The 16,890-nt window shown below is 39.4% G+C and overlaps 1 protein-coding gene across 5 annotated transcripts in view; it reads right to left on the bottom strand.

Moving 5' to 3' along the window:
* The window catches only part of MORC1 (MORC family CW-type zinc finger 1), a 357,937-nt gene that overhangs the window by 23,237 nt on the left and 317,810 nt on the right, over nt 1–16,890 (bottom strand). For all 5 annotated transcript variants that reach the window (XM_059922175.1, XM_059922174.1, XM_059922178.1 and 2 more), the window contains 3 exons: nt 11,503–11,572; nt 9,314–9,380; nt 5,946–6,092 (listed from right to left, as the gene is read on the bottom strand). In XM_059922175.1, coding sequence (XP_059778158.1) covers nt 5,946–6,092; nt 9,314–9,380; nt 11,503–11,572 — 284 coding nt within the window. The remainder of the gene's footprint in view (nt 1–5,945; nt 6,093–9,313; nt 9,381–11,502; nt 11,573–16,890) is intronic.

Genomic DNA, 16,890 nt, shown 5'->3' with positions numbered 1-16,890 from the left:
TGCAGCACCATGGCTACCTAGAGGAGGGGCCCAAATTCGTATTTGGGAAGCCCCGAAAGAAGAGTAGGAGTCAGCTAGCTGTGCGGGGCAGCGGGGTACAGCCTGTGAAGAAAGAATGCCAGGCCAACTGCACTATATGTTGGGGAACTGAGTATTTTCTGACGGTATTGAGCACCCTGGTCAGATTCATCCATTCTTTATAAACTGCTGGAAATGTGCTAAGTGTTGCTATAGGCTTCATATACAAAACTTCATGTCCTCTTTATGGAAGCTCTTTAATTGAGGACTTATTCCTGTTTTGAACCTCTCCGATTCCCTAATTGTTAAGGATCCTCATCTCCACGCCCACCTGTACTCTCCTTTGCCCCTCTCCCTCCAAGACCTTAGTATCCACCTTTGTACTCTCTCCTCCATATCACTTCTGCTAAACGGCTCTTCCCATGGGGATTCTGTCCCACGAGACTGACTGGAGAGGAAGACAAATTATCCTGCTCCTGTAGTCTCTAAGCACAAACGCACAGACCTTCACATTTTCCTTTTCCTGAAAAATTAATCCAGGAAAACTGTCAGATCCTCTTAAAAACTGTAAGCTACCAAAAATCATAAATGTAGGGGCTGAAGGTAGATGCTTAAGAACTCTTTAAAAATTCCTTCATTTATTGTCTTGAGTCCCTTTCTTCGATGCAATTCTTCAATGACACCTTCTTTTGTTCCTGAGGAGGGTATGTATTATCAAACTTCTCTCCACCCTCAAACTTCAGGTTTCCTTTAAGACAGAAACAGTGATCCTCTAATTCACAAAAGGTCCTTCAAGGAGGTGCTCAGCACAGAACTATAGGAATAACCTGGTGTCTGCAGTATCCAAGTGGATACTGTGTATTTTGGAGGGACTCAAGAACCAAGTGCTACCATTCAAGGGGAGTCTTTTCTTACCAAGAACACCCCTTCTTCCCTTGGAGCTTTTATTCATAGTTCCACCTCCAAACTTGCTAATAAAATCAGGAATTTGTCTTTATTAACATTATCTCTCTTCTTGGGGATTCAAGAAATAAGTAACCTGAAGATCTTCCAGAGCTATTGTTTGCACCCAGGACTGTAATAGGTTCTTGGCTATAATGCCCATTTCACTTGAATTCCTACAGAAACCATATCCATATCAACAAGTTTGAGTTGGAAATTTTTATAGAGTTCAACTAGCTGAGCTACAACACTAAATCAGCTCTGTCTCCATATATGACGACCAAGCTTTGAAAAGCTCCAGCTAAGGGCCATTTCCTTTTCAATCCATGGTCATATCCTTTCTCAACAGGGTAATTTTTCCTTAAGAAAAATCTTTCTTACGTTAATATAACTCTGCTCTTTCTAGACATGAGCAGAGATACACAGAGGTTCCTGGTTATCCTGCTGTTCTTTGTAAAGAGTAAACTAGTTAATAATAAGCTTGGTCTTGGCTAAGGAGAAGAGAAAGCCTCCTACTTGAGGTAGAGCAAAACTCTCTCCTTCAACCCAGTGAAAGGCTATGGAAATGGCATGGCTCCACTTTCTAAAACCAGGAGTCAGGTCCTGGTTTTTGATAGACCTCAATTGCTAATGTATTTTGTTGTTGTGGTGGTGGTCTTTTCTTTTGCTTCAGTAACTGGCAGCAACCTGTAAAAAGTGACTTCCTTTTTAAAATTTATTTTTGGTATGTTTAAAAGTTAAGATAACATGAAGCATGTTTGCACTTTTGTAGAGGTGAAATAAAGGAAGTCTGACTTATATCAAGTTTACATATACAACAATAAACTAAAACAAGGCATTATAGGTTAGCATTTGTGAGTAAGGACTATGAGACCAGACTGCCAATATTCAAATCCCAGCTCTACCACTTAAGAGTTATGTAATGCTGGGCAAATTACTTAACCTCTGCATACCTCAATTTTCTCATCTGTAAAATGGGGATAATAAAAGTATCTATTTATAGGGTTGTTGTAAGGTTTAAGTGAGTTAACAAATGCAGAGCCCTTAGGACAGTGCCTGGCACATAGTAACTGCATAAAAATATTATTATTGTTGTTGTTGTTGTTGTTGAAAGTGATTTGAGATTTGATACTGCTTCAATATTTAGGACCATTTGATAAAATTTAGCAATCTGGATCTCAGTTTACCTTATTTACCTCTGACTTATTCACACAACTCAGTTGCACCCCATTATTTGAAAATACTTTAACATCCAGTAATACTATTCACTGCTTTTTACATTAATCCCTTCCAATTTAACTAAAATTATTTTTGAAAATCTACTAATACACATTGGACACAGTGTGGAAAATTCAATCTGTTTTCAAAGGAGTTACTATATTTGGGGATTAAATAAATAAATACACATAAAACAAAACATAATGCAAGATAGGAAAATGTTAAACTGAGCACAATCGGGTGATAAAAACGGACAATAAGAACGACTATTTTTTATTAATTTGTAACATGAATCTAATAGAAGAGGCCCATTTAGCAGTGTAGGAAGGGATAAGGATGATGTCATGTTCAAAGTGAACCAAGTGGAGGGAACACTCCACACACTTCAAAGGGCCTGACTGCTCTCTTATCTGTGACAAGCAAGGCAAGTCTGGTGAACAATCGTGAGTGTAAAGAACATGGTCCCCTCCACACCGTACATGGCCAGCCACAATCTTCATGCCTGGAGGAATTTAAAGTCTAGTAAACACAAGGACTAATATGTGGACCAGACAATAGAATAGTGCAGTACAGGGAAGAAAACATAACAAAGAAGACAAGAAATCTGTTTTCACTGGTGAAATGTGAGAAAACATATGACATGTTGCCAAAGGCAAAAGAGAAAATTGGTAAATGAGGAGCTCCTTTTGTTCCAGTTAAAGCCTTGTGTTGTGTACAATTCTTTTCCCACTCAATATTTTTATAAAACAATCACCACAAAAAAATTCAAGCTGGTACAGAAAGGAGCTTATTTATTAATTCATTTGGCTTTCAGAGTGTTCAGTTGATAATAGTATGATGATTTCAAGTACTAAAGATTCTACATGTTCATTAGGGAGATGGTTTCTGGGAAATTTACATTTTCTAGTGATGCCTAATTATAGAGGTGGATACACCTTAAAGCCTTAGTACACTCAATCAGATTATCTCCTATTTGATCACATGTAACTCATTAAAATTAATAATGATGATACACTTAGAGGCAGAACAAAAATTAGCCAAGAAAAAAATAAAGAAAATGATAATGCACAGTTGTACATCCAAACTCTGCTGCAACACAACGAGGCAAATCTCTCCAGGCTCATAGTGCGGAGAGTAGCAAAGCGTGTGTGGGTGTCTCTGTGTGTGTGTATATGTAGGGAATATTACAAAAAGTGTGTGTGTATATTTGTAAGTATGTACATATGTATGTGTGAGTATATATATACACCGTGATTAAGAGCAAGAGATTCCAAATCAGGGAGCCCTGTCCTCAGTAGCTGTGTAATTGTCTTTGTGATTTTGAGTGTTACTTAGTTTCTCTTTTTCAGTTTAGCGTTTTTAAAAAAAAAAAAAAAAATTAAAAATAATACCAGCCTTGTAAGTTTGTCTAAGGAGCTAATGTATACAAAGCACTTAGGTGACTGTGTAAAATATAATAATGACTCATAAATAGTGGCTATTATTATCAACAAGAAGGCCTGGTTCACTTGAAGCAATGTCCCAATCATTGGACATGTCATAGCCATACATTTTTTAATAATATGCACACATTTATTCAGATATACACAGGCATATTCATATATAATTTTTTCCATACTACCATGTCTTAGGGACCAATTGACATGCCTGAATCTCAGAACTAGTGAGTAAGAAACCAGGATGCAAATTTAAGGCTACCCAACATCAAGGATGAGGATCTTACATACTACGTCTGGACAAACACTGACAGAAGGCAAGAAGATGGTTGGAGAATCCCATTTTCTAGGGACTATACTGTAGGCCACGGCAGTATGAGACTGACATCCATCCAGATCACTGGATGAATGGCCTTTTCAACCTCATAATATTTGTACAGCCCTGAGGTCTGGCTTGCTTCTGTCCCATTCCCAGGCTCGTGCAAGCTTGCCAACCCAGACACTGTGCAGATCTGGTTGTCAGAACTTACTGTTCAGGAATGCAGCACTCTGGCTTCACTCCTTGATCAATGACTTGTCTCTGGATCCCTAGTGTCATTAGTGAAAATGTGTCCTGATGCAAAGTCCAAGGTGGATCCACCTGAATATAAGAAGAGCTTCCTCCTTTCTCCTAGGGCAGGATGGATGTTAGGTGTGTGTTCCTAAAGAATGGTAGGTGGGGCCCTCATCCATGTAAGCACAGCCCCACAGCCCTAGACACCGCCACAGAAACTTCCATAAAGCCCAGGGCAACTGCAGAATGGAGTTCATGGCTTCCAGTGGTTTGCAGTCTACTGTCACACACAGGACCCTAGACCCTATCCTGGACCTGCGTAGGGGCCATAGCTCCCTATATATATGCCCCACCTCTACCTTTCTCTTCCTCCTTGTTTCTATCCTTTGCCAACTCCTTTCTTCAGGAAGATTTTGTCAGTCGCTGATCAGAAAGTCAAAGTAACATCCTAAGGGAAAATATTATTCCAGCTAGAGCATGTTGTATATTTCCCTCTGCTGAAAGTCTCTTACCTCACCCAGGTCCCTCAAAGCTTGTGAAGCCCAACCAAACCAATTGGCTGTACTAATTTAGTGGTGTTTCTGCTCCTGCCCCCCACCCTCTCATATGACACCTATTTGAGAGCACTCTTCTGTATACTAACTTCTTTGGCTTGATTGTAAAGCCCCCTCCTATCATTGGTCCCTACCTGGAAAAACTGAACCCTGGACTTTACCCCCTCCCTGTCTCCATCCTTTGAGAACTGAGATCCAGACATTTAAATCCCTCATTAACTATGCCCACAAATGTTAAGATTCTACACTGAACCAAAAAGCAAAACTCAGTTTCTCTCAATAAGTTCATTATCTAAAGCTAAAAAAAGAGACTTTCTAAAAGGTCATAATGTCATGAGGGTCCTCGTGAGGCAGGAAAAAAAAAAAAAAAAGAGAAAGAACGGAAAGAAAGGGAGGGAGGGAAGAAGGAAGGAAGGAAGAAATTCAGTAAGAATTCTTTTTTTGTTTTTGCCCCCTTCATTATAAATGGCCCCTATTCGGTTTTTTTTGTTTGTTTGTTTTTTTAACATCTTTATTGGAGTATCATTGCTTTACAATGGTGTGTTAGTTTCTGCTTTATAACAAAGTGAGTCAGCTATACCTATACATATATCCCTATATCTCCTCCCTCTTGCATCTCCCTCCCATCCTCCCTATCCCACCCCTCTAGGTGGTCAGAAAGCACCGAGCTGATCTCCCTGTGCTATGCGGCTGCTTCCCACTGTCATACAGAGTGCAGTAAGTCAGAAAAAGAAAAACAAATACCAGATGCTAACACATATATATGGAATCTAAAAAAAAAAAAAGTGGTTCTGAAGAACCTAGGGACAGGACAGGAATAAAGACGCAGACGTAGAGAATGGACTTGAGGACACGGGGAGGGGGAAGGGTAAGCTGGGACGAAGTGAGATAGTGGCATGGGCATATATACACTACCATTCATCTGTTTTTAATAGCCCTTTCTGTCCTGTCTTCTATCCTTACAAATCCTGGTTCTTTATTACACTGGAGAGAGGATTAACAACCACCATATAACAAGAGGGCAGTTAGTGACAACAGTTCTCTTTCAAAAGACATGTCACCCACGTTATATCTAAATCAGTGCAGTTAGGAGACAAGTCATAAAGTCATTCTATTGAATTTTCTCAATAATATCACCACTCAACAGAGAAAAAAATATCAGGAGTTGTCACTGCTTAGAAAATTCAACAAAGCATGTAGAAATATGCTAGTAAGTATCTTTACCTTAAATTAGATGTCAGTTTTCTTACTGTTTCCTTGACAGATGTGCTTTGAGAAGATGTTGTCAGTGAAGAAGCAACTTTACAACCATCCCTCACAGACACTCTGGCTTTGTATCCAGAACTTGAATTTAAATCTTCCACTGGCACACTGGGCAAAAACAAGCCAAGGTTTATAATTTCTAAGTAGAAATCACATTAGATACTAATAAATTCAGAAATATTAATACACAACAAATGAAAGCTAGGACATAGATGTAATGCTGAAAACTGTCATTTATGTAGTTATATAAAATCAATTCTCAGGTATAAGAATTACTATTCATTCCTGACAAATCTTGTTTCAAGGTTTTTGGGTAGCCCCAATTAAACAGAATTGGCAGTAATTTATTCTTAATAACAGTAGTCAAATACCATTTGTCTCTTATTTGCTGAAAGAGGCTTTTAAACCCAAGTTCTACTTTAGCCTGGGGGAATGTAGGTACAGAAGGTAGGTCCAGAAATAAAGCAAAGTCAGCTGAAAGAAATATGTAGTCAAGCTCTGGTGGAAAGAGAGCGTTCCAGGTGAAGTGTAATGATCCTGGGGGAGAAACAGGGTAGGGCTGTTGAGAGACAGACACATGAGAAGGCCAGGGCTGCAGGGGCGGAGTGCCCAGGAAGGAGAGGCAGAGAGAGGAGGTGAGAGGCACTGGCCATGGGGTGGGGACTGGAGTTTATTTTAAGCAGAGCAGGTGCTACCATTGGAGGGTTTCTTCCATGGGAGTGAGGTGATCTGATTGATACATGTTTTAAAAGGATAACTGGTTGCAGCATGGAGAAGAGCTCACAATGAGGACGCAAAAAGTAGTGTGTAGTGTGTTAATGAGCCCCAAGGCTTTCAGTACCGGGGGAAGAAAAAAGCTCAAGAGGGCTGGGGGACACGCGATACGGGTGGCAAAGCTGGGTAGGCAGGTAGGGGCCAGATCACGTGGGGTCTTATTTGTCAAGTGAAAAGGAGATTTTAGTAATCCCTTCATGCTAACGTCCATGAATTAAGACCGCAGCTCTAGAGAGTTTCCTATGTTTACAATGTATGGACCTTTTTAAAAAAATTGGATAATAGTTTATATCAAATGGAACATGCTTCTACCGTCAACAGTTCTTTGTCAGTAATTATACTGCCTAACTTCAGCTGACACTTTATATAAGATTAAGAACATTATAACTAATGCTTAATTGTCTGTTAAAGAACACTCACACAATGTCTGAAGCCTATTAATTACAACCTCCTTTATGCTGAAATTTTATTAAAGAAGTCCTTAAAGTTTTAAATTTTTTTTTACCATTTTTGGGATGCTGGAAATTCATGCTGGGGTGGGAGGTGGAGGGTAAAATGCACTAGACCAGAGCACAGAGATTCCTCCCTGAACCTTTGTTTCTTCTTCTGCCAAATAATAATAGTGCCTGCCTCATAGAGCTCTGCTGAGGATTGCATAATACATACACAGAATTTAGCTCAATGCCGACTGATAGTAAGTGCTCAGCAGACAGTACCTAGTTATCAATGTTATTATAATCATCTTTATTATTACTACCACTACTAATGAATTTGGTAAGATTCTCCCATTAAGATTGTTTTAATTGGATAATAGTTCTAACATTCATATTGTAGTTATGACTCAAAGATTATTTTTAAAAAACACAAGTTCATAAAAGCCTAAAAGTAATATATGAAATAATACACACACATACAAAAAAAAACATGTTTTAGTTTTTGGATGGATTTTAAATTTCAACTCAAATTTTAATAAATAACTCTAGGTTAAAGCATCATCCATAAAATGACCTAACAACAGCACTGCGTGAAAAATTACATCATTTATTCAATCAACGAATATTATAGAATGCCAACTCTGAGGCAGGTGCTATTCTGGACACTAAGGACACAGCAGTGAGTAAGACAGCCCCTGCTCTCATGGAGTGAGTTAGTTTCAAGTGAAAATACAGAAAATAAGAAAGCTAGAATGTAAAGTGTTAAAAGAAATAGATAATTGAATAAGATACTTTAAAATAGTAATAAAGGCTCTGAAAGAAATACAGTGGGATGATACAATTTGATGGCGTGCCTTATCAGAAGCGGGGTGGGCTATTTTAGATGGAGCGTTCGGGAAAGACCTGTCAGAGGCCAGAGTTACAAAGAAGAAAAGATACGAGCCCTGTCCTTCATGAAGCTCACGTGCAGAGGGAAGACGGATACTCAGACGACAATTCCACCTGACGTGAGGAGTTGCTCACACTGTGTGCCGGAACGTGGTTGGTATTTAACAAATAATTACTGCAGTTGAATGAACTATGATGCAATCTGATCCCCGCAGTGGTGGCTCTGTGAACACCTGAGTCTGCCCAGGAGAATCGGGGCCCCCAAAGGAGAGAACACTTGAACTGGGATGTGAATGAAAGGGTAACAGACCAGTACACAAGAGGGCATTCAAACCCAGGAAGTGGTGTGGACAAAGAGGTGGAATTTTGTGATAAAACAGAACGGGAAGCAATTTCGAAAGTCTGGGAAGCAAAATGGGAGCTAACCTGGGAGTCATGAGCTCAGGGGGCTTGTGCCACGCTCAGGAGTTTCTGCCTTGTCTTAAAAGTGGTGGGGCTATGAAAGGTTTCTGAGTGGAAGAGTGGAGGGATGGGATTTGAGGGTAAGAGTGACTACTCAGTGAGCAAGTGCAGGAAAATAATAGCTCCTCTCCGGTTTTGTTTTGTTTTGTTTTTCTTGTACTTAACTCAGTGTGCCCCTCTGCAAAAAGAACACAGGATTTGGATTCAGCAACACTGGGTCTGAATGCTTGGAAAGCAGCTTAGACAGATTTGGAGCAGCATGAGGATAAGAATCTGCTTCCTTGAAAACATTTTTTTTTTTCATTCTATTGGATAACCAAAATATTCAGCTTCTATTTAAAAGTGACAAGAGTCTCATGTCAAGAAAATTCTAGCATACGATGATTATTGCACATATGTATGGCAATAAGATAACGAGCCACACCAAAAAAACCAGCTCATGATTTCATAGTCATACATATATGTGACATTTTTAGTTCTTTGACTATATTATAATAATATGAATTAGTTGCTTTCTGTGAGCAGGAAGTTAAGCCTGTTCCATTTCATTATTCCCAAATCCTCACAAAAGAAAATGAAAAAGTCTCGGAAAAGGGTAAGAAATCTAGTGTATTCTATTCTTTCCTGTCTCATTTGTAAAATTTGGTTCCACTCTTAATTGCCTTTGCTTGTTGCTATTATTTTCTTTCTTCTTGTATTTAAACATTGATAATTAATTTTCAACAGTATAATTGTACTCCCTTGGAATTTGTATAATTGCAGTACACTCACCTTTCCCAGTTAGGTGATGAAGGGTTTCTCTTTACTTCTGGAGTATCACTGCACAGCTCCTGGTTTTCTTCAAAAGAACATAGACAAAATGAAGAAAATCAATCACATTTTGGCGATTACACAATAAAGTGAACCGAAAGAAGTGTTAGCAGTTCATTAACAACTTGTATATAATTTCGCTTTGTATTCAAACACTCTTTTGTAAAACTGCACCAATATGTTCTTAAGGCAATTTATAATAACCTCTTAATAAAGAATCCAAGAGCCTCTGTAGCTTGTTTTTTGTAATTTCTTTTTAATGATGCTTATTTTCTGCTACTGCTGTGCACGGGATGACTAATGGGAACTGTTCAGTGTCCCTTCTCTCAGCAGCCTCTGCCCAGACAACCACTTGTCTTCCCCCAGTATCTTACTCTTTTCCATTTTGGGTTCAGGTTCAAAGACATCCTGACAGATCCCAGTCAGAAATGTGCCTCTAGGAGAGAGTAGAACTTTAAAGCAGAAAGAGACCTACAGTCATCGAGTTAATCTTCTCACTCAGGGACCTTCAGAGTCCGAGGTTCAGAGAGGTTAGTGATTTGTTTACAGTCCACAGAAAAGCAGAAATGATTTGATCCCCTCGGATTGGTTTCAAGAGTGTCTTGGGGAGATTCTAAGGAGTAAGTCCACGTGTTCTTCTTCCAGCTATCTCTAGAATTCTTTGTGATAACTGTGATCTTGTTCCACCAAGTAAACCCTTGCCAATAAGTTTAGGGCCACTGAAGGCCAAGCGGAACAGGACAGCAACAAGGAAAGTTTTGGATGGTGAATAAATGGTTGAGGACCTGCCTGACTCCTCTAAGGAAACATAAAAGAGAATAAACAGAGAGGTTTTCCAAGCACACTGCAGGCACAGTTGGTTTTGCTCATGATCTGCATGCAAAGTAAAATTTCTTAACCCATTAGCCAACTAATTCATAATTACAGTCATTTGAAAATATTTCATAATTCGTTCCTTCCAAATCCAGGATGAGTATTTGAAATTAAATATTAATTTTAGGATCAAAATTGTATTAACAATTTTTTCATTACAATTTGGAAATCCAACAGGCACATACTTGAAGGCATGTTAATAGTTTGAAACTTCTATAAAACACTGGCTTTAAAATCAAGAGACCCTTACAAAAGAAATCTTGATTGTGGAATAGCTAATTATCCTAGTTATGATGAAAAAGAAAAAGTGTGATTTCTTATGGACCTCACTAATGGATTCAAATATAAAGATGTGAATGAATGACTGATTAGGTTACCTAAGCAACAAAGTATAAAAGAAGGGAGAGCTTACAACCAAGAGTGAACACGAAATGATGGCATGGATCAACACAAAAACAACTGGAAATTATGGAGTCAAAATGAACTGAGACCTGTTTAGGAGACTAAGAAAGGCTTTAAAACTTATTTCAGAATAAGAAGATGACAATGAAAATAATGGTCCTGCTGCTTAGGCCCAATGGTATAATTTTACAATAAAGGAGACAATGGTATAATAATAATACAACACATAATAAAAGAATTCTACTAATAATAATGAATGGACACTAAGAAAATAAAATTTTCTGAGTCTAGCTTGTTTCCAGCTTCTCTATGCAGGGAAATTGTCTTTAGATTGAATATTATCAGATGGCAACTTTATGCTTAGAAGAAGCTCGTCTCTCACCTGAGATAAATTACATCCCATGGACATGAAGGAACTAATAAATGTGTTTGTTGAACTATTCTTAGTGATCTCAGAGGAATCATGCAAAATCGGGAAAGAACTAAAATGACTGAAAACAGAGGAATGTCATCGTAATTTTCAAAAATAGTTTCTGAAAATTATAGACCTGATATCAATCCTCAGCAAATTTCTAAGTAGAATTCAATGAGCGGGTGACATACGTCCACTGTTGGGAATTTCAGGCAGTGAGGTAGTGCTGGGGGAAGTGTGCTCAGGCAGGAAGTGTCCCACTGCCCCTCCAAAATGTGTGAGGTTGGCAGCTCACTCTCTACCCACCTCTCCTCCCACTATTGGAACAACAGATTTAATTTTTTTAAATCCGAACTGCTACCAAACTTCCGATCTATATCCTACATAAGATATGTCGCATAAGTCATACTGAAAAAGACTCAAGACGTTACAGCTAATATATGTAAACTGAATTCTTTTTTACCTTTTTTCATACGAGAAACCTCCTTTTCTTCTTGCTTCAGTGAAACATCAGTGTCACTTTCATCTAAAACCTGAAAAACAAGCTCCGTATTTAAAGCTGTACAAAAACAAAGGACATATAGTAAGGTGCAAAAATGACCTTCAACATCAATGCCCATATCAGAGAGAGACCATAAAGTTGCCAGAAGGACAGTTTAGGGACATGTTATGAAGGGAGACAATCATACGTGTTGTCAAAAATTATACTGGCATGCAGCTCAAGGATGGTTGCATTATAACTGTCATGTTTATGTCTATCATTTCTTTAATGGGATTTTTACATTTCTATCGATATTTGTATAGATATTTTTAAAAAATCCATATCTTATATGGATGTAACAATGACTCTGACACATGGGTCAAGTGTTTGATCACCAGGAGCAACCATGGAGCGTCTGCTGCTTTGAGAAGGACGATCACACCCCTAGCTGCTACAGAGCAGACACAGAGAATGAGCTCAACATCAGCCCAATGAGAACTTTGAGGAGGTCGGGGCCTGATGAGGAAGAACATGGGGATGGGGCTGGGGAGCGCACCTGGGAAGCTGAGGGAAGGGACACATTGTCTTTTGACAGAATCTCAGGAAATCTGCTTAAAAGGACTTGCAGAGCCTTAATGTGTTGAATGCAGGAGCCAGGAGGGTTGGGGGCACCTACAGTGAGGGGATGTGTGTGTGTGTGTGTGTGTGTGTGTGTGTGTGTATGTGTGTGTGTGTGTGTGTGTGTGTGTGTGTGTGTGTGTGTGTGTGTGTGGTGTTCGGGATAAGGCCCAAGGGGTTTCGGAGAGGTTGTGGGGTGGAATATGGCAATCAGAAGCCAGGTCTCCCATCTCCTTGGGAACCCTGTTAGCCTATTTTACAAGGCTCACGCAAAAGAAACTTACATTTTGGGAATGCACTTCTTTAGATCAGAGAGACGGAGAAACAGAGAGAGAGAGAGATGGAGTTTGTTTATGCCATCCAGGAAAACAGATCCAGAAGCTCCTTTCACGTATTTTTACGTGTCTGAGAATGTGGGGCAAAGGCAGTAAAAAAGGAATCTGAAGAAGACAGGGGTAAAGCAAAAGCTCTGTCTGCTCCTTGATCTGAAGACCCCTGAACACGTGCTGAGACACACTGGGCTCCTGACTCCATCACCTGGAGTGAGGTGTAGGGCTGTCAGTTTTCTAGAGCTTACCCATTGTCTGTGTATACTTCACCTTTCATGCCCCCTCTAAACTGCTAAACAAATGTGGGATGGGGAGGCTATCGAACCACCTTTTCTCTCCTCCCAGGAAACAAAGGCATATATTTTACATGGCATTCTGGAAACTGTGCTCTGTCAGGAAGCAGGTTAAATGGACACACATGTAACCTAGCAACGAAAGAACTGTGAGGCCGTCCATCACCGTCATTGTCTATTTTACCCAAATTAAGAGAAAGGAAGCCTTGTAGGTAAGGGGAAATAAATAAAACTGATTCTAAGCTACTTTGGTCCATTTCAAAATATTTTTATTCTTAGACTGTAAATAAATTAATGCCCCAGGAAGTAAATAAAATGCATATATATATATATATATATATTTTTAACATCTTTATTGGAGTATAATTGCTTTACAATGTTGTGTTAGTTTCTGCTGTATAACAAAGTGAATCCGCTATATGTGTACTTATATCCACATATCTCCTCCCTCTTGTGTCTCCCTCCCACCCTCCCTATCCCACCCCTCTAGGTGGCCACAAAGCACCGACCTGATCTCCCTGTGCTATGCGGCTGCTTCCCACTAGCTATCCATCTTACATTTGGTAGTGTATACATGTCAATGCTACTCTCTCGCTTCATCCCAGCTTACCCTTCCCCCTCCCTGTGTCCTCAAGTCGCAGGACAGAAATACATATATTTTTAAAGTTCATTTTGCAAAATGACTTTAAAATGGTATCTTATTTATTTCTGATATAACATAAAATCTAAAGTTTTCTCCTGATGTGTTGATATGTAAGGAAAAGCTCCATATTTTGTGTCTCTCCTTTGAAATGAATATTTTTTGACCAGTTTATAAGCAGCATGGACTATTTCCTACCACAGTTAACAGCAACCACAAGATAAGCTCATGAGAAGAACTACTTAACGCCTTTAGTAATAACCACTTTGTAATAATCTATGATGATCCTGCTCAGGATGTGTTCATTTTCTTTGGAAACTTCTCCTTATGATGGAAATCAGACAAGATAAAAGTATCCAAGCTTAACAAAAATGACAGCACTCCCAGCAGGGAACTCCTGGTGGCGGTGTTATTAACACAGCCTCTTGAAATTATTTTTGCATTTTATTGTTTGGTTCTCTGCCGTGTGAGGGCTGTTTCCTTGAGGGTCAGATATGTTCCCCTCACCCCAAAAGTGTTACTTACACGAAGCTTTACCGTCTCTATTGCAGGAGAGATTTCCTTCCTTTCTTTTCCTTTCTTATATTTCCTTTATTCTTTGGCATAGTAATGTTTAAAATATTTTGGATAAACAATTCACAGCCTATAGTATTTCCTTTTAAATGACACTGTGTAAATATCTGAGTTCATAGGATGCCGCCTTTTTTTTTACAATGTACTTGCAGCTTTGAAGGTCTGGATTTTTTCAAGCTGAGACAAGAAAACATGCAATTGTCTTTTCAATGACACTATTTGTGTATTTTGATACTTGTGAAGCTCTTTCACATATATTACTTCATTTCATTATAGAAACGCTCTCCAGCCACTTAGGCTTAACTGTGTCTCATAGTCTGCAGTTTGAGGATATCGCTTTCCTAAGATTTTACTTCGGTCATGAAATAGATAATACTTCCCACACAGTAAATGAGATTACAGTTAAGTCTTAACAAGGGGTTTTAGATACCTTAATTAAAATTATGTTAACAATGAGTAGAGTGGGATTTGTCAACTCTCCAAGGCATGCAAAGGATCAGCACAATACCACATGCTCAATTTTGTGAAGTATCTATTTAAGAGGATAAATAAATCATAAATAAGTTAGAGAGAGGAAGAAGAGCATACCATAGTCAACTGTGTAACACTTTTCTCATTCAACCGTCATTAAGGAAGCTTAAGACCTGGTTGATATCACTTTGTCTGGTTTCTTTCCTTCTGCTTCTTTGCCCCTCCACACCGACCCCAAACATTTTATCAAGGACCCATAAAGGCTACCAGTTCTTGCCCTCCTGCCAAGTTCAAAGGCCCTTCCTCTTTTCACTCTTCCATGGTTAACATTATGTTCTAGGCGCCTCCCTTTTGTTCATTAATTTATTCAGTAAAATTGAGTTCCCAGTTTGAGTCAGACACTGTTATGATGAAGACGATGGGGCTTATTTTCTAGTGAGGGAGAAAGATATTAAATAAATAAAAAGATGGATATATAATAATGTAAGTTCTTTGAAGAAAAGTATCACAGGTAAGAGAAGGAGAATGACCTGGGTTACCCAACTGCCTCTCTGGGGTCACTGTAATCTTCCACACCCTCCTTTCTCCAGGTCTTTGAGTTGCTGTTGATTTGTTTACTCCCCTCAACTTTCTTCTAGTCTTTCCTCAAGCATCTCCCCTCAGTTGGGCCTTGCTCGTCCCCTCTATATAAAATTGCTCTCACTCTCACCACACCCACAATGACACTTCCGGTCCCCTTCCTCTGCTCTATTTCTCTCCTTAGCACTTACGATTGTCTACCATGCAACATATTTTCCTTATTTATCTTGTCTATTGTCTGATTTCCCCACTAGAATGGAAGCACCATGAAGACAGGGAGTAGTGCCTAATTTTTTCCTGCTGTATCCCCAATGTCTAGGACAGTAACTGATACTCCATATACTCACAGAATAAAAGAAAGTTGAAACGCAAGTCAAGAAAATCCACGTGTGTTGCTGGGGGTAGGGAGTAGTGGAGTCCAGGCATTATGAACAACAAAGGAAGGGGCTGTGAAGGAAAAATAAGCTTAGGGTGTTGGAGGCCAAGGAAGGTGAGGGTGACTAGAGCAGAGTGAGAGAAGGAATGAATTATAGGCAGTGAGGACAGCAAGGAAGTCAGGCCAGGTCATGTAGGGCCTTGGAGGGCACTATATTTCGTTCCAAGTGTGAGCAGAAGCCATTGGAGGGTTCACCTCTTACACTGTTGGTGGGAATGTAAATTGTCACAGCCACTATGGAGAACAGTATGGAGGTTCCTCAAAACTCTAAAAATAGAGTTGCCATATGCTCCATGAATCCCACTCCTGGGCATATATCCAGACGAAACTATTATTCGAAAAGATACATGCATCCCTATGTTCATAGCAGCACTATTCACAACAGCCAAGACATGGAAACAACCTAAATGTCCATCAACAGAGGAATGGATGAAGAAGATGTGGTACATATATACAATGGAATATTACTCAGCCATCAAAAAGAATAAAATAATGCCATTTGCAGCAACATGGATGGACCTAGAGATTATCATACTAAGTGAATTAAGTCAGAAAGAGAAAGACAAATACCATATGATAGCACTTATATGTGGAATCTAAAATATGATAAAAACAACATATCCATGAAACAAAAACAGACTAACAGACATACAGAACAGACTTGTGGTTGCCAAGGGGGAGGGGAGGGAAGGAAAGGGAATTTGGGATCAGCAGATGCAAACTAGTATATACAGGATAGATAAACAACAAGATCCTATTGTATAGCACAGGGGACTATATTCAATATCCTGTGACAAACCATAATGGAAAAGAATATGAAAAAGAATATATGGGGGGCTTCCCTGGTGGTGCAGTGGTTAAGAACCTGCCTGTCAATGCAGGGGACACAGGTTTGAGCCCTGGTTCAGGAAGGTCTCACATGCCATGGAGCAACTAAGCCCGTGTGCCACAACTACTGAACCTGCACTCTAGAGCCCGCAAGCCACAACTACTGAAGCCCATGTGCCTAGAGCCCGTGCATCGCAAAAAAGAGTGGCCCCCACTTGCCACAACGAGAGAAAGCCCATGCACAGCAACGAAGACCCAACACAGCTAAAAATAAATAAATAAATTTAAAAACTAAGAATATATGTATATATGTATAACTGAGTCACTTTGCTGTACCAAAGAAATTAATACAACATTGTAACTCAATTATACTTCAATAAAATTTAAAAAAAGAAGCCAGTGGAGGGTTCTAAGTAGGAGAATAGCATAATCTGACTTATATTTTGGATGGGATACTCGGATTTTTAGACTGTGGAGGCCAAAAGAAGCAGTGGAGTCATTTATAGGACTACTGCTATAATCCTGGTGAGAAATGTTAGTGAATTGGCCAGGTGGGTAGCTGTGGAGGGGGTAGAACAGAGTATGTGTTTGAAGGTTGATTCA

This window comes from Balaenoptera ricei, chromosome 4, assembly GCF_028023285.1.
Source record: "Balaenoptera ricei isolate mBalRic1 chromosome 4, mBalRic1.hap2, whole genome shotgun sequence".
In the NCBI taxonomy this organism is placed as follows: domain Eukaryota; kingdom Metazoa; phylum Chordata; class Mammalia; order Artiodactyla; family Balaenopteridae; genus Balaenoptera; species Balaenoptera ricei.
The sequence above is the reverse complement of the archived record's forward strand: the minus strand, read 5'-3'. Positions and strand labels throughout refer to the sequence as shown.